Source organism: Doryrhamphus excisus, chromosome 18 (genome assembly GCF_030265055.1).
Source record: "Doryrhamphus excisus isolate RoL2022-K1 chromosome 18, RoL_Dexc_1.0, whole genome shotgun sequence".
In the NCBI taxonomy this organism is placed as follows: domain Eukaryota; kingdom Metazoa; phylum Chordata; class Actinopteri; order Syngnathiformes; family Syngnathidae; genus Doryrhamphus; species Doryrhamphus excisus.
Window position 1 is genome coordinate 8,128,416 of NC_080483.1, and position 18,004 is coordinate 8,146,419.

General features: G+C 38.2%; 1 protein-coding gene across 2 annotated transcripts in view; it reads right to left on the reverse strand.

The window, feature by feature from the left end:
• Positions 1-839: 839 nt before the first annotated feature.
• col2a1b (collagen, type II, alpha 1b) overlaps positions 840-18,004 on the reverse strand; it is a 42,693-nt gene continuing 25,528 nt past the window's right edge. For both annotated transcript variants that reach the window (XM_058055223.1, XM_058055224.1), the window contains 29 exons: positions 17,394-17,447; positions 16,969-17,067; positions 15,498-15,551; positions 15,334-15,387; positions 15,141-15,194; positions 14,891-14,944; positions 14,546-14,590; positions 14,373-14,471; positions 13,118-13,225; positions 12,983-13,036; positions 12,842-12,895; positions 12,707-12,760; positions 12,581-12,634; positions 10,598-10,705; positions 10,378-10,431; positions 10,220-10,273; positions 9,821-9,982; positions 7,535-7,642; positions 5,705-5,812; positions 5,527-5,580; positions 5,304-5,411; positions 5,173-5,226; positions 3,802-3,909; positions 3,668-3,721; positions 3,484-3,591; positions 3,115-3,403; positions 2,861-3,048; positions 1,797-2,039; positions 840-1,727 (listed from right to left, as the gene is read on the reverse strand). In XM_058055223.1, coding sequence (XP_057911206.1) covers positions 1,581-1,727; positions 1,797-2,039; positions 2,861-3,048; positions 3,115-3,403; positions 3,484-3,591; positions 3,668-3,721; positions 3,802-3,909; positions 5,173-5,226; positions 5,304-5,411; positions 5,527-5,580; positions 5,705-5,812; positions 7,535-7,642; positions 9,821-9,982; positions 10,220-10,273; positions 10,378-10,431; positions 10,598-10,705; positions 12,581-12,634; positions 12,707-12,760; positions 12,842-12,895; positions 12,983-13,036; positions 13,118-13,225; positions 14,373-14,471; positions 14,546-14,590; positions 14,891-14,944; positions 15,141-15,194; positions 15,334-15,387; positions 15,498-15,551; positions 16,969-17,067; positions 17,394-17,447 — 2,784 coding nt within the window. In that variant the 3' untranslated portion in view covers positions 840-1,580. The remainder of the gene's footprint in view (positions 1,728-1,796; positions 2,040-2,860; positions 3,049-3,114; positions 3,404-3,483; positions 3,592-3,667; positions 3,722-3,801; positions 3,910-5,172; positions 5,227-5,303; positions 5,412-5,526; positions 5,581-5,704; positions 5,813-7,534; positions 7,643-9,820; positions 9,983-10,219; positions 10,274-10,377; positions 10,432-10,597; positions 10,706-12,580; positions 12,635-12,706; positions 12,761-12,841; positions 12,896-12,982; positions 13,037-13,117; positions 13,226-14,372; positions 14,472-14,545; positions 14,591-14,890; positions 14,945-15,140; positions 15,195-15,333; positions 15,388-15,497; positions 15,552-16,968; positions 17,068-17,393; positions 17,448-18,004) is intronic.

The window sequence follows — 18,004 nt, forward strand, 5'->3', positions numbered from 1 at the left end:
TTTTTTTATATTATTAGAGCCCTCTAGACATGAAATAACACCCCTATAGGCACATTTACATTCTTATTTCCCAATATAGTAGACACGACAAGAGAAAAAAAGCCATTTAAGGCTTATATAAATGCTTGTGTGTGTTGTTGTAAATGTGTTCCGGTTGCAGGGTATCTGAATGAGATGTTGCAGACAGGAAGTGACATGTGTTTAGAGTTGAGTTTTAGCTTGGTGTGGGTTACGGCTTCTATGAATTCTTATTCGGGCTGATTATACCTGTTGTGGGATAATTCAGACCTGCAATAAAGTTTGGTGCTTGTGTGTCTCCCCCAACATTACATTACTGACACTTAGTGAGCAGTGTAGAATACTACATATCATCACAATGTCTTTGAATGCTTCTTCTGAATGCCTTAAATTTGTATTTAATTCCATGTAGCAATTTTTATGCTTGAAAATGTTTAATTTAGGCAAGTATGTGTACAAACACTTGCACGTTTTGACTAATAAACGGTCGCATTCAACCACAAATTAGCATAATGTCTGTGATATTAGAATGGCAAAGTGGCAGGGATGACTGTACTGTTATAAGTTCATTGACGATCATCATCATTATAATCATCTTAGACAAGAATCTGGAAGATTAAAGACGCAATCAGTGATTCCAAAGCGGAATAAAAGAGAAACATAGAAATGCTGGTGACTTTTATTACGTGTACTTTTACTGTACAGTAACATGTACTACTTCACTTACATACAAAATACAACGTCAGCCTGTTCGCTTGGTTTTGTCTTTTATTTTTTCCAATTTACACTTAATTAAAACGTAACAAAAGAACAAGACATGATCATAATATTCATATAATAACGCTATTATCAATAATAACACTATTATTCATCATCATAAAAATATACACAACCTCACGCACGCACGTGAGCCCTCTGTTGGGGGTTGTGGGGGGGTCATCGTATTGTATTAGTTTAAAAAGACTGAAGGGGGGGGTGTAAACAAAGATTTATTGGTCTTATTTTAGTGTGCGCTGTGAGGTAGCTTTAAAAAATAAAAATAACCTTCTGGATTGGGCCATTTCTTTGTTGACGTACGGGGGGGGGGGCGTGGCTAAGACACAGAAGGTTAGCACCTGGTCATAAAAAACCAAAACTTGCTATATTTGTAGCACCATTGATAGCAGTAACGCAGGAACGTCAAGCTGGTGGGTTGCAAAGAGTGGTGAAGCAGGCATAAGAGGAGGAAGACGAGGTGATTTTTTGTTTTCCAACATGTGTAAGTTGGCTTTTTATTGACAGCCCAACCTAAACAATAAATAAATAAACATGCATGAAGCTTGCTCTCGCTCGTCTTGCCTGCTTTCTACTTCATGCCGGGAATGAAAGGTGAGATGGCGGTGCCGTTCAGTGCAGATATCCTACTGAGTTCACTTGGGAAGAAGGGGGAACGGGGGGGGAAGAAAGCACTTTTTATTGAGAAAATAAGTCCTGTTTTAATAATAATAATAATTATTTTTAAAAAGTGTCTTGATTTGTCTCCTCGTTCATGTGAAGCCTCTTTTAATTTGATTTGTCGTCTTCTACAAGAAGCAGACGGCGCCCACTTCCACTCCGAACTCCTGGTCGGCTCCACCGATGTCCATGGGAGCGATGTCCACAATGGGCAGACGGGAGGTCTTCTGCGATCGGTACTCAAGCACCGTCTTGCCCCATTTGCCCGTGTGTTTCTGTGTAGGCAAACAACGCCAATTCAATTCCATTCTCATACATTTGTGATTTTTGATGAATTATCTTACAGTGCAGCCGTCCTCCATCACGCTGTACGTAAAGCGACTGTTGCCCTCGGCCCGGATCTCCACATCATTGGAGCCCTGAAGAAGCACGGCCTTCTTCAGGTTGCCCGCGGCGGCGTCCATGTAGGCCACGCTGTTCTTACAGTGGTAGGTCAGGTTCTGGGAGGCCTCAGTGGACAGCAGTCTCAGGAAGGTCATCTGGATAGCGGCCGTGTTGGGCGCCAGGTTGTCATCGCCGTAGCTGAACTGTAAAACGGAGGAGGTAAGGATATATTGTTATTCAAGAGGGGAGTGGAGACTGTAAAGTATGAGCCTCAAAGATCCTCTATATGACAGGAGTGTTCTATTGTTTTCAAGGACAACAACTACATCAGTCTATTATTTTTTCCTTTAAAAAAATGACAGAGGAGCAGCACGGCGGTCGAGTGGTTAGCGCGCAGACCTCACAGCAAGGAAACCAGGGTTCAATCCCACCCTCGGCTATCTCTGTGTGGAGTTTGCATGTTCTCCCTGTGCATGCGTGGGTTTTCTCCGGGCACTCCGGTTTCCTCCCACATTCCAAAAACATGCTAGGTTAATTAGCGACTCCAAATTGTCCATAGGTATGAATGTGAGTGTGAATGGTTGTTTGTCTATATGTGCCCTGTGATTGGCTGTTGACCAGTCCAGGGTGTAAAACAATAATGTTTTGATTATTTTGGGGGTTTAGTGCCCCCTGAATCCAACTGCTTTGAATACAAATTTAACTTAACTGGGATAGGCTCCAGCACCCCCCTGCGACCCTTGTGAGGAAAAGCGGTAGAAAATGAATGAATGAAAAAAATGGCAGAATAGCTCTGCTGTTTTTATAACGACTAAAGACTAAACTAAAGATCAAAGATCCTCTATATGACAGGAATGCGCTGCTATTTTTAAGAACATGCTGCAAAATAAAAATGCTAATCAAAGATCTTCCAGTCAAAACAACAAAAGTGTGTTACTGTTTTTAGGAAGTGTTTGTCAAAGATCCTCTATATGTTTGAAGGTACCACTCTGCTGTTTTTAAGGAACTAGCAATGTGGTCTTACGTGGAATCCTCCGTTCATGGTCTCTCCGAACCAAACGTGTTTGCGATCCTTGCTCTTGCTGGACCACCAGTTCTTGCGAGGGATGCTGGCAGGTTTGGGATGGACACAGGACTCGCCGGTCTCCATGTTGCAGAAGACCTTGATGGCGTCCACGGTGCAGCCCTGGTTGGGGTCTATCCAGTACTCTCCTGAAGAAGAACATGGTTTAGCCAAGTGGAACAGCTAGTTGCTACCTGTTAGCGGCCGCCACCCACCGCTCTTCCAGTCGGGATGGCAGAGCTTGAGGTCCCTGCAGGTGCGAGCGGGGTTCTTCTTGGATCCCTCTGGGCTGCGGATGTTCTCGATCTGGTTGTTGAGGGACTTGAGCGTGGCATCGACTTCGGCGTCGTGCTGCCGCAGGTTTCCAGAAGCCTGGTCAGCTCTCATGTACCTGAGAGGATCCGGGGACTTCTCTGTCTGGCCCAAGCCGGCGAAGGCAGACATGTCGATGCCAGGGCCAGGGGGTCCAGGAGGACCTGGGGGTCCAGGGTTTCCAGGAGGACCCTGATGTTGGAAAGAGGGTATTCACCTTCTCACCCATGTTCATACTTAGTGTCTTTCAGGTTCTTTGTCATCCTACTCACAGAGGGACCGGTCTCTCCGCTGCGGCCACGTGGCCCAGGGGGTCCGATGGGTCCGGGAAGACCATTTGAACCGTCCTTTCCAGCAGGTCCAATAGGTCCAGGTGGTCCCTGTGATCACAAATTGAGACTTGTTTAACCACAATGTTTTAATAGAATCCCAAATACTATGAGGGCGTGTCCTCACTCTTTGTCCAGAAGGTCCAGAAGGTCCAGTAGCACCCTGGTCTCCAGATTGACCCTACAACACAACAAAGTACTTTTTTACACACAACTCCAATTTGCAGTAGATGAAAATCTAGATAGAGAATGGGTCCTTACTGGAGGTCCGGGCAGACCCTGCAGACCAGTGAAGCCTCTGTGTCCCTTCTGTCCTCTCTCGCCAGACTCTCCACCCTCACCTTTGTCACCACGAGGTCCTTGGGGTCCCTGGGATCATCAATAAATCAGACATTTAATTTTATACTTCATTTTTCAAATCATATAAAAAATAAATATACAAATTAAAAAATACAGTCATCAAAACAGCCATTAATAAAATAAACCACAAACAGTAACAAAATAGACTTGAAAAAAATATTATTAAAATAATAAATAATAATAAATAAAGTAAAATAAAATAAAAATAAAGTAAAAATAAACTGAAATAAAAAAATGATGTGGTCTTTCATAAATAGTAAATGTAAAAAATTTAATACTACAGAATGAAAATAATAAAAAAGGAAAAGGTAAAAATAAATATACTATTGCAGTAATTAATAACATAAAATACAATTACTGCAGTGAAACATACAACTATTTCTTAAAATACAAATAATGAAAAATAAAATATAAGGTAAAAATAAAATAATCATTAACTCATTCGCTCCCAAAGACGGCTTTGTTTTTATTAATACAGCCATTAATAAAATAAACCACAAACAGTAACAAAATAGACTTCAAAGTAAAATAATAAATAACATAAATAATAATAAATAAAGTAAAATAAAATAAGTAAAAATAAACTGAAATTAAAAAATGAAGTGGTCTTTCATAAATAGTAAATATGAAAAATTAAATGTTATAGAATGAAAATTAAAAAAAATAATAAAAAAATGAAAAGGTAAAAATAAATATACTGTTGCAGTAATTAATAACATAAAATACAATTACTGCAGTGAAACATAACACTATTTATTAAAATACAAATAATGAAAAATTAAATATAAGGTAAAAACAAAATAGGCATTAACAAAAAGGTGATGGTACAATTCCACAGTAGAAGAGAGCACAAACACTTACGTGTTTACGTGAAGAAGGTGATGCATTCAAGGGAAATTTGTTCAGTTGTAAAAATTGTAAATAGTTCATGGAGTTAATCAATAATTTTCATGTAAAACAACCATTTTATGTTGTTTATATTGATGTTTAGACATTTTGGCTAAATATATATGGCTAAATTTTTGTCAAAGTGAAAGTTATGCTTGAAATATATCTTTTCAAAATACTTTTTTCCTCCCTTTTTCTTTGTTGAGAACTGATCTTTTGCTGAAACTTACCTATGTTCTACTGCTGATGACTAAAGAACGGAAAAAGAGTTGAATCTTTCTTTTGGTCAGTTTCTTTGTCATTTTTGTTTGCGTGTAAGGTTATCCGTGGTCAAAAATAACAATAAATAAACAACATCATGAAAATGATTTAACAAATACATACAGGCATTCCTCTGGCTCCAGCAGGTCCAGGAGATCCAGCGGGTCCTTGTGCACCCTGAGAAGGAAAGATATAACATGGTTAGTTGATTGTTAGTGTAGAATTAACATTCTTTATAATTATGTTGGACTTACAGCCTCTCCTCTGTCTCCTTGTTTGCCAGTGGGACCAACTGGGCCGACGGCACCAGGAGCACCTGGAGCACCAGGAGCACCAGCGGGACCGGTGTTACCACGGTCACCCTGAGGATGCACACAAGAGTGCAGAAAAGTTCTAACAAGGTCCCTAATAAAACCGATTTTGAATAAAAGTAGCATTTGGATGATGTTATACGTCCATATAAGTCTAAAGTCTCACCTTGATTCCAGGAGAACCATCTCTACCAGGAGGTCCATCAGATCCAGGGTTTCCCTGCCAATGACACAACATTGAGTCATTTACTAACAAACCACCACATGATGTACAGTACATGGGATAAAAATAAAGCCAAGCATTTTGATGGCCGTAGCCTGCTGTGTCCTGCCCTTTCACTGACCTCTCTGCCCGGCTCTCCCGCAGGTCCGGTGAGTCCAGGTGGTCCGACCGGTCCAGGTGGTCCGCGGTCTCCGCCCCCACCAGGAGCTCCTTGCTTTCCAGGCTCACCCTGTGAGGAGGAGGAGGAGGAGTAGGAGAAGGAGGTGACTCATCTGGAGTAACTCTTCTGCCAAGATGACTTTTAGAGTTCTCTCCAGTTCCAGCTAACATTTGTAGTCGTGACTGATTGTAGAAACACGTGATGAAGGTCTATAAATAGCATCATGGCCTGTAGAAGCAAATGAGCTGATGCTATTTTAATAAGGTTCAACATGCAATTTTTAGAATCAATTACAAATGGTTTAAATATAGACTATGAAGACACTTCATAATGGTCAATATACTGTATTCAAAGTTGAGTTTTTTTTATAGAATGATAACTGAAATCGAGTGCACAAGCATATTTTGTGACAATAATAATTTAAAAAATTAAGGTCAAATTGGAATAATTCTGGGACAATAAGTTATTATAGAATTACAATGACAAATAATAATAATGCTAACAATTATTATATTAATTACTATAATTATTACAATAATTAATATATATATATATATATATATATATATATATATATAATTATAAAAATTAATATGAATTAATAATTAATATTACTTACAATTAATGAATTACTAATGACTAATTAATGTAATACTAATCAATAAAAAAACATTATAATTATATACAAATCTATAAAAAATACTAATTAATGAAGCTATATTTCTATATATTTTGAAAAATAAATTCACACTGTTGTTAAATTATGAGTCCACAAGCATAGTTCATTATATTCATAATTATTTTATGCCCTGCAATTGGCTGGTGACCTGTCCAGGGTGTACCCTGCCTCTCACCCGAATTCAGCTGGGATAGACTCCAGCACCCCCCACGACCCTCAAGAGGAAAAAGCGGTAGAAAATGAATGAATGAACAATTAGTATTATTAATAATAATATAATATATATAATAATTATTGTTATTATTGTTATATTAATTACTATAACTATTACAATAATAAATATTTATATATTATTATTATTATTAATATTAATTACTAATTAATGTAATACTAATTAATAAAAAAATATATAATTATATAAAAAATTATAAAAATACTAATTAATGAATCTATATTTCTATATATTTAGCAAAAATAAATTCACACTGTTGTTAAATTATGGGTCCACAAGCATAGTTCATTATATTCATAATTATTTTATGTCCTGCAATTGGCTGGTGACCTGTCCAGGGTGTACCCTGCCTCTCACCCGAATTCAGCTGGGATAGGCTCCAGCATACCCCTAATATACCCTAATGAGTATAAGCGGTATAGAAAATGGATGGATAATAATATAAATATACACATTTTCCAATAGAAATGTATATTTGTACATGAAAACTATTCATGATTCACAAAATAATGATAATGTATATATTTCATTTTTATTACTATAAGATCAGATGTAAAATGCCATGCCCAATGTATGATGACATACGACACAGTTGCCTGCTGATCACCATGGCAACCTAATAATATGCAACCAGAGGAATAGAGGAATCTGATATTGACATATATGTTATGGAAATATACTATAAATAGGTAGATTGACGCATAAGAAGCTTAGCAGTGGAGGAAATACTACATGAGGTGCATGAAGATGCTCCAAGATGTCACAAGCACCACATGTCGTCATTGGATTTCTCAATATATTTATCAATATACAGTAGCTAGTACTCTTGATAAGATCAGTGATTATACCATAGATTGTACGTTAAAGGAAGTGCACTCACAGAGGGTCCAGGCAGGCCCGGGAAGCCTCTTTCACCACGCTGTCCAGGAAGACCCACAATACCACGCTGGCCAGCTAAACCCTGAGGACCAGAAGGACCAAGAGCACCCTGGGAAGACACACAAAGAGTAAGAAATTGTCATTGAATAGGATTCGGACATCCTGCTATCCAGTCTTAGTGGTGTCCCCCATCACATCCAACCAATTGGTAATATTCTGTTTTTATCTCTAACTATTTTGTTCAACAAGCTTTTGGTTTCATGGTGCCACCACAGGGTGGACCAACAGGGTACTAGTGTTGGCAGAGAGGAATAGTGGGATCATAGTTTCTAGGGATGTTCAAGATTGACTTTTTGCTGATATTGTCCATCTCAAATTTCCAATTCCAACATCAACCGATCCAGATACCAATAAATATACAATACCGATAAATAACAATACACTTCAATGAGCACAGTTGCTTTGTTGGCTACTCTACACATCTCCAAGTAGATAATTCAATTATTTTACATAAGAATACATTTGTGTTTTTTGTGCCTTTGGAAAGATTTCATCTATTTTTACTACTACTTTGTTCTCTATGGCTGGGAATTATTACGACTGTGTGGGATCAATACAGTTTTTATCTTACTTTCATTAGGCGCCTTTCTACAAATAAATTTAAGTCAATGCCTCTTGATTATACATTCACACACGCACTAACATACTTAGGAAAATGTTAGGCACCAAAAATAATGTATTTCTGTTGTTGAACTGTACAGTTACATTGTACAATATGTAGTCACATATTTGTTATTCTGCATTATTCATTGGTAGTGTCTTGTTTGTTATCTACATATTATGTTGCTGTGTGATGTTTTTGCACTTTCTTTAAGACACTGTGTGTGACAATGGTAAGTGGAGTATTAACCTGCACACAATTTCAATGGAGCAGTTAAGTTCATTGTGAGCTCTGTCATTACTCTATTTAAAGGGGACCTATTATGCTTTTTCCACTTTTCTGACCTATAAATGTAGTTAGAATGTTGTATTGTCATGTTAAACGATACCAAAGTTTCAGATAATGAGGTTTGCGCATTTGGAAGTGAGCCCTGAAAGAAGTTTGGGATGGCTGAAAAAGCTCAGTTTCAGAAGGCGTGGTAAAACTTCCACTTTGTGATGTCACAGAGGGGTGGACTTCCTTATATGGGCGTGAAACAAGCAAAACAAGCGCAGGCAGAAGTTATTGTATTTCTTGGCAAGAGAAAAATATTTTCAGCCTAATAAATAATAATAAATAAATGAGCATAACAGGTCCCCTTTAACTTAAGTAAAGAGTCATATTTTTCTCAAAGAGCAAAATTGCAATTTTGTGACTTTAATGACACTTGCGGTTCATGCTTTACATCAGCTTTCATTAAAGAGAAGATCCATACGAAGAAGACATCATACGTAATTATGGGGCATCCTTAATAATAACCATAAAACAAGACAAAAAATGTGTATAATTCGACACTTCCTGTTTAGTTTATAAGGACCTTGTGTGACACTTTGACACTGAAGTGTTATATCATATGTTATTTTTCCACTCTTATTATTTTTCATTTTTTGTATTTTAATTGATTTATTAAGTCATCTTTTTAAATGTTTATTTCTATCTTTTAATATTATTTTTACTTTATATTCTTCATTATTATTTGTATTTCTGTATTTTATTCTATTAATGAAATCATCTTTTCAGTTTTTTTGATGTCCATGATGTTCCTGTCTGTTGACTTCATCATCTGCTGTCATTTGTTCCACCTGCTAGCTTACAACTACAGCCTCATCCATCAAAATGGATTTGTCCATCATCTCTGCTCCACTTTCTGCACAGCACCTCGGTCCACTTTATGAGGCCAGAGCGAGTCCTCCCATGAGACACACACACACACACACACACACAGAGCTCACAAAGAGTTGGCTGTGATGATGGCGATTACACGCATGTAATAGATGTGTTCAATCATTATCTTGATGGAACTTGTCAACTGTTGGTGATCACTGTGTGTGTGTGTGTGTGTGTGTGTGTGTAGAGGACAAGGTAAAAGTCTGGGGTCCTGGTCTCAGTTGGTCAGTGTGTTATCTTCCTCTGTTATTACACTCAATGACAGCTGAGGAAAGAGAAAACGTCTATTCCTGATGGAATTGCCGACTTGAAGAGAAAGAAAAATGTTCACCAAATAGCCTCCCACGTTTAAGAGTACTGTTTCAATCACCGCCAGGTTTGGGAAGGTGATAATAATAATCATAACGATGACACACTCACAGGTGGACCATCCTCTCCAGCATCTCCCTTCTCTCCGGGGGCTCCAGCGGGACCACGAAGGCCAGCATCACCCTGTCTGCCAGGGGGGCCGCCGTCTCCCCTTACACCTTTGGGTCCGTCTTTACCAGAGGGTCCGGCAGGACCAGCGGGTCCAGGGTTACCCTGCGAACCATCAAATTCAATTTGTGCAAGCAGCAGGAACGGTCAAAACAAATGTTCTCGTAATGTAAAAACTCAAATTGGGTTTATTTACCTAAACATTAGCATTAAGTCATTATATAAACATCTTTAATTATGATTTGGAGTGCATGAGAAAGCCATATAGTCGGTGGGGCTGTCCAATCAGTTCATGCTCAAAGACTAGGGCTGTCCTATCTAGTCCATCAAACTAAAGCTTACATTAGGGCCGGGGGGTCCGACACGGCCAGCAGCTCCAGGGAAGCCGGTGGCGCCCTGAAAGAGAACGATATGATGAAGTCAGACATGACAGATAAAATCTATCTCAAGATAAAATCAATAAAAGTGACGTCCTAGGCTCTAGTGATGATGTCACTTACGGGAGGTCCTTGAGCACCACGTGCACCTTTAGGTCCAGAAACACCAGTGGGACCCTGATAGAGAATTATAGAGTTAGGGCTCTGCATGTTTCTTGTTTATATTTTATGGTATGGTAGAAAAAATGTATAGCATCACTTTTACATGAAGTAAAAGTACTGCTTAAAAAATGTGGTAATTGGTAATAATTACAATAATCCCTCAATATTTCAAGGTACTCACAGCAGGTCCAGGAGCACCAGACGGTCCTTGAGGTCCAGGGGCGCCGGCGTCACCCTTCTGCCCAGATTCTCCTTGGTCTCCCTTGAGTCCAGGTTGGCCATCAGCACCCTAGTGCAGAAACAGCATGAGTTTGTGGTAGCTACTGTTAGCCTGTGTTAGTATTTAGCACAAACATTAACCTAAGCTGTATTTGTGGCAGGCCGCCTCCAATAAATTAATTCATAAGAAATACTGTTCTATGTTATAATTGATGATGATAACTCCTCTAAAACAGAGCAAACATAGTAATATGTCATATTTTTTTTAGTAGCTTCAGGGAATCTGACATTTGCTGTCATTAGGAGCAAATGACTGAGTGAATTTAAATAACTTTTTAAGGTGTTTATTCTCAAAGACTAGATAGGACAGCTGTCCTATCATAGCTGTCCCGTCATCAGTAAAGTAAAACTAACCTGTCTCATGACATTAGTTTCATTAGTTCTAATCCCAGATAGATAAGACAGCTGCCAATAGACCAGACCTGTCCTATCTAGTCTTTGAGCATGAACTGTTCAGGTTGTTTTAGAAGACGTTTTGCCTCTCAGCAGAGCAGGCGTAATCGGTTCATGTACAAAGACTGTACAGCACAGCTGCCCATAGACTACAGCTGTACTAGATAGGACAGCTGCCCATAGACTAGAGCTGTTTTATCTAGTCCTTCAGCATAAACTGTTTAGGTCATCTTAGAAAATGTTTCACCTCTCACTTGAGCAGGATTCATCAGTTCATGTTCAAAGACTACATAGGACAGCTGCCCATAGACTAGAGCTGTACTAGATAGGACAGCTGCCCATAGACTAGAGCTGTTTTATCTTGTCTTTGAGTATAAACTGTTTAGGTTGTCTTGGAAGACATTTCGCCACTCACTCGAGCTGGATTCATCAGTTCATGCTCAAAGACTAGATAGGACAGCTGCCCATCGCCTAGAGCTGCCCTATCAAGTCTATCTCTGGTGGTACAAATGTATTAATGGAGGGCCACCACAAATAAAACAAGTGAATGAAGACTAGAAAGGACAGCTGCCCTTAGACTAGAGCTGCACTAAATAGGACAGCTGCCCATAGACTACAGCTGTACTAGATAGGACAGCCGCCCATAGCCTAGAGCTGCCCTATCAAGTATATCCTTGGTGGTACAAATGTATTAATGGAGGGCCACCACAAATAAAACAAGTGAATAAAGACTAAATAGGACAGCTGCCCTTAGACTAGAGCTGCACTAGATAGGACAGCTGCCCAGAAACAAAAGCTGTTTTATCTAGTCCTTGAGCAAAAACTGTTTAGGTTGTCTTAGAAAACGTTTCACCTCTCACTCGAGAAGGATTCATCAGTTCATGCTCAAAGACTAGATAGGATAGCCGCCCATCGCCTAGAGCTGCCCTATCAAGTCTATCTCTGGTGGTCCTTGAGCAAAAACTGTTTAGATTGTCTAAGAAAACCTTTCACCTCTCACTCGAGAAGAATTCATCAGTTCATCCTCAAGGACTAGATAGGACAGCTGCGATATTTGGTCCTTGAACATGACCTGATGAAGCCTTCAAGGATGAGATAAGAGCATCAGAGAGCTGTTAAAAAATGTGTTTTTCTAGCATCCCTATCTATTTTGAGGATGTGTGAGGATAACTGAGAAGGGAACTCATGGCAACGCAGTGCAGCGTTTGTCACCCTGACATATATTCAATAATGTGAACGCCATATACTGTACAAGGGGAAAAAGTGTTTATTAAAAACATTTATATGATGTTTGGCTGGCAGAGTAATGACTTCCTTGTCTCCTCAGGATAATCACATTAAAATGTCAACATAAAGCATTGTCCAACAGAGACAAATAAGAGTGTTGGAGGTAATTGCCTATCTCAGTGAAGCTTTGTGTTATAGGAAAATGTAATTTCATGTTGATTTAGTGTCGTCTAGGCGTGGCTTTAATGATGATTGTGTTACTCACAGGGGGTCCAGCAAAGCCAGCAGGCCCGGGAGGTCCGGTCTCACCACGGTCACCCTATAAAAAAAAGGGCACAATGGTAAATCGATGGTGCATTTACATCATAACGTTTGTCTGGCATCAACTTACAGGAGCACCACGGGTACCAGGAGCTCCAGAAGGACCAGCAGGACCAGATTCACCCTTGAACCAAAACACAATGGTAGCATCAGCAACACACATAGTTTTAGTTATCAACAAAGCAAACTGATAAATCCACCTTACCTTCTCGCCATTGGGACCACCAGGACCAGGAGGACCAATGGGACCAGTAAGACCCTTTAATAGCACAACAGTTTTGTTTAGATATTGGGACAAAAATTATGGAGAAATGTCTACCATGTCAGTTGTGCTTGTTAATCTCACCCTGCCACCATCTTTTCCAGGAGCACCTTCAGGTCCTTTCTCTCCGAGGTCACCCTAGTCATCATTTTACAAGTAATATCAACAATCAGGTGTATTAAAGGTGGGAAATCCTGGTAATCCTGGTAATTGACTTACTCTGTCTCCTTTAGGTCCAGGAATACCAGAGGCTCCTCTCTCTCCAGGCATACCCTGCAGGCCAGGGGGTCCCTGAGCTCCAGCACCACCAGCGGGTCCAATGGCTCCCTACATGGTGATACATTGTGATTTATGATAATAATAATAATAATAATAATAATAATAATAATAATAATAATAATAATAATAATAATAATAATAATAATAATAATAATAATAATAATAATAATAATAATAATAATAATAATAATAATAATAATAATAATAATAATAATAATAAATTGGTATTATTAATAATAACAATATATTACAATCTATATTTATAATAATAATAATAATAATAATAATAATAATAATAATAATAATAATAATAATAATAATAATAATAATAATAATAATAATAATAATAATAATAATAAAGAAAATGTTGCTGTGTTGTGTTTACTTTCTGGTGTCTGACAGATGATGATAAGAAAATATGTTCTCCCTGGTGGCTGAGTGAAAACACGCTTTGGATTGCAGCTGTGCAAAGTAGATGTGTAATGAAATAATCACATTTAATTGGCTTGGTGGTGGGCAAGTGTTGTGAATTCTTATTCTTACTATAGTCTAATAGAGGAGGGGGCTCAAAAAGCGCAATCATCTCAAACAGCAAAACACCAGACAGCTATTGATTTCGGGTTTAATACCGTGAATATTGGTGTGTATGCTGCACCCACTAAATTTAGAGAAAAAAAACATATAAATGTACATATATAAGCTGTCAGAAGGAGCCAGAGGAGCCGGTGCCCATGGGGAGGCTGACGTCATTGCAGTGCCCCAATTTGCTCAGATGCAATGCCTTGTGGGAAAGCTTTAAAAGAGTTGTTGTTTTTAAATGAAAACTATTAGTACATGTTTGTATATTTCTCAGGTGTACTTTTGGAGTGTTGAATTGCTGTGTGATGAGTTTAGTGTTATTTTTAAAATGACACCGTGAGTTATATTGTTATACTGTAATGCATTGATAGCTTTTGATAGCTTGTGATTGGCTCCTGCCTTAGAAAGAACTACTGTTTCCTCACTGATTGAGGAGCGGCACAGTATTTAAACAATTGGTCGTGGTTTTGAAGTCAAGGAGGTGTCACAAAATTAGAATTTAGCAACAAATTAGCTATACCGTATAAGCCACAGGGTGCAAAGTTAAAGAAAAAAATAGTAGCTTGACAATAAATCAAGTACTGTATGTGCCTCTCAGCGATGATATGCTACTCACCTTGGGTCCGTCAGTTCCAGGAGTTCCGGGCAAACCTCTGGGTCCCTGTAGACCCTGAGGACCAGCAGCTCCTCTCTCTCCGGGGAAACCTCGCTCTCCCTGCACGTCAACAGTCAGTCAACACATCATCAATAACTGGAGACATGATTAAACACTGGACAAGATTAGCATACCCTGGGTCCAGTAGCACCGGCAGCTCCACCCTCTCCAGGAACACCCTGAGGAGGAACAACAGGAAGTATTTCATTACAGTCACATGGACTATAATAATGGAGGCAAATGCTGCCAACACTTCATAAGAACACACTCCTATTTTAATGAAGCAGCGTCATAGAGAAATATGATTGAAAAGAAGTCAAACTGTAAGGCTCGGTTGGTATGGAGCGTGAGAAGGAAGGTCACGAGCGGCAAACTCATCACACTGAGTTCTTCTAAAACGCTTTGCGGTCTAAATATATTGTACTCAAGCCTACAAGAGCCTCTTGTTTGACCTGATTGACTGCTGCAAGAGTACGTACCTGATCTCCAGGCTTGCCTCCCTCACCCGGGGGACCAGGGGGGCCGGGCAGACCCTGTATAAAGACATGACAAAATGATTTGACACAGGTTTGTCTATATTGTCCATATATTGTCAACATATTGTCAACATATTGTCAACATATTGTCAATTATGGGAAGAGGGGAAATGTGTATTATTATTATTATTTTTATTATTTATTCATAAAAGTAGTATTCAAGTTTATTTTTAGAAACACCAATGCTCCTTACCTGGAATCCAGAAGGACCAGGCTGACCTTGCTCTCCTCTCTCACCAGCAGGACCCTAAAGACAAAAGTCCACCATAAAATAAATAAATCAATGAACTTCACTCAAGACTTTGGATGCTGATGATTAAAGGGGTTTCAAACAAATGCAGTGAAAGACAAGTCCTGTTTGTGTAAAGTGTGTTAATGATACATACAGCAGGTCCGGGGGGTCCAGCAGCACCAGTTTCTCCATCTTTGCCAGGTAGACCCTAAGGAAAAGAGGCCAAAAGTGTTATCAGCTTACCTGGTATAGCTAAAATTCCATCTATGCCAATAGATAAAAGGTATTGAAAAGGAGTCAATGGTAGTTTGTACGTACTCTCAGACCGGGAGCTCCAGCCAATCCCTTCTCCCCAGACTTGCCAGGCTCACCCTAAAATACAATAAAGACCAGCAGTGAATTGACAGGCAGCAGTAGTGAGGGACAAATATGGCTGTGCCCCCACCAGATCCAATAGATGGTACTTGAATGAAAAACGTTATTCATTTAAATCAATCGCAAAACTAATGTGTGGAAATAAACTCATCTTCTTTAGTAGGAGTCATTTCCTTACTTCCTTAATTGCCATGTAAACATGATGCGCAACACGATACTGAAACATCGATATCAGCCCTTCATGCTCTAAAATCGATTCTAGAATATTGATACTTTTGATACTTCAGTCATTTGAGGAACTGATGACCGATCGTGTGAATTGTGAATAAAGTTTTCATTCTTATAGTAGTTCTAGTTATTGTCAAAGATACCATTTTTACATGTTTTATATGATTTTGTCCTCTTCTTTTCCGTAACTTGGCTGTATTGCCAATAAACATACTTCAGAGTTGAAAATAAATAAATAAAAACCTAACCTTTAATGAATTATTAAATTATGAATGTATTTAAAATCATAATTAATTTTGCAATTTCATTATTTAAATTAATAATAATTATAATTCATTTAAGTATTTTAGCAATTTATCTTTAGCAATTTAATTAAGTATTTAAATGAAAAATTATTATAATTTATTTAAATATTTTTGCAATTTCATTTTGCATTTAAATAAGAAATATTATAATTTATTCAAATATTTTCACATTTATCTTTATCAATTTAATTAGGTGTTTAAATAAATAATTGTTATAATTTATTTATATAAATACATTTATATTATTTATATAAATAAATAAATATTATTTGTTTAAATAAATAATTGTTATAATTTATTTAAATATTTTAGCAATTTATCTTTAGCAATTGAATTAGGGTTTTAAATTAATAATAGGTACTTAAATTAATAATAATTATAATTTACTTAAATAACCTCTCACATTTACCAAACACTTTAGGTGAATTTCACCTTGGTATCGTGAAATTCGACGATCGGTATCAACGATACCGATACGATATCGGCCTGAATTCAGTTACTATTAGATCGAAAAGAATATTAGTGGTATCGCACATCATTAGCAGTAGTAAGTGTGACGAAAGCAAAGTGGCTTGAGGGCACAATTAATAGTGCCCCGTAACTTCTGCCAGCAACAAGTTGTTGTTCTATCTTTCAGCACATAAAAGCTTGTTAAAATTGAATTTCAGTTGTGTCATAATAAATCACATCGACTGAAAAAAAGCATTGAACTAAAAGCCGTAAGCGAGAGTGGCTTAGTGGCGATTTTTAGATTGGGCTTGAGGGCACAAATGATGATGCCCCGTAAAGTACCTTAGCAACATGCAAAAATGTGAAAAAAACATAAAAAAATGTTTTTTTTTTATAGAAACTGTATCCATATTTAGCTTAGCTTATCTTACAGTTGCTCCTTTGGGTCCTGGGAATCCCATAACGCCAGGCTGTCCACGGGCACCCTGAGGGCCGGGGGGTCCTGGGCGGCCATCCTCACCAGGCGCTCCCTACATGGTAAGAACAATGCAGCGTTAGCTGTGAAACTAAGTGGGCTAATCCAGAAAGTGAAGAGCTGAATACAAAAATGTACATGCTATGAACTGAGGTGGTGTTGAGGTGCCACATTGAATGAAGCTGATTAAAGGTAATGCCTAGATTCATTCAATTTGATGAAGCACATAGAAGTCATTAAGTGTTGTTAGCACAATTACTAAAAGCCACTCAGCGGCTGGGATGAAGTGAAATAAATGCCCCGGAGCGTACAAGGGGCGTTGTCGTCTTTTGATTGACAGCGGCCACATTAGAGCACTGCAACTGGATTTCATGCACTCACAGAAGGTCCCACTTTGCCTTGGGGACCAGCATCACCAGGACGTCCAGTAAGGCCCTGTCAGAGCACATAAGCACACAATCAACAAAACAGCTTATTTGCATACAGATGAGATAAACAAAGGTGCAAGGCATTGTGGGAATGGACTCTTATGGAAGGAGTTTCTACCAGAGCAAAAAATGTACCACCATCCACTTTTTGATTACAACTGGTAATATCAATGATATTTCAATGATATCAATGATATCAATCAATGATAATCTCAATCTATTTTTATAGCAGTTTTGACAAACTGTAAAAATTATATTTAAAAGTATAACTATATTTGGCAAATATATAAGGCCCTCTTAATGGTTTAAAAATAATCATGATGTTTCCAGAGCTATGTGGAAGTGTGTGAAAATTTGAAATATAATGATCTCACTATATTGTAGCATTGAGGGGAGTTGCTAATGGAGTACCCAGCATGCCTTGTGGGTACAGTTAAAAGTTAAAGTAAAGTGTTTGTTGTTTATTTTTTGCTTACTACTGTGAGTAAGACTGACGGTGTGTTCAATGACTATCTGCCAGTTTGCACTGTATTGACCATCTAGTTGTTGCTAAATGCTCAACTA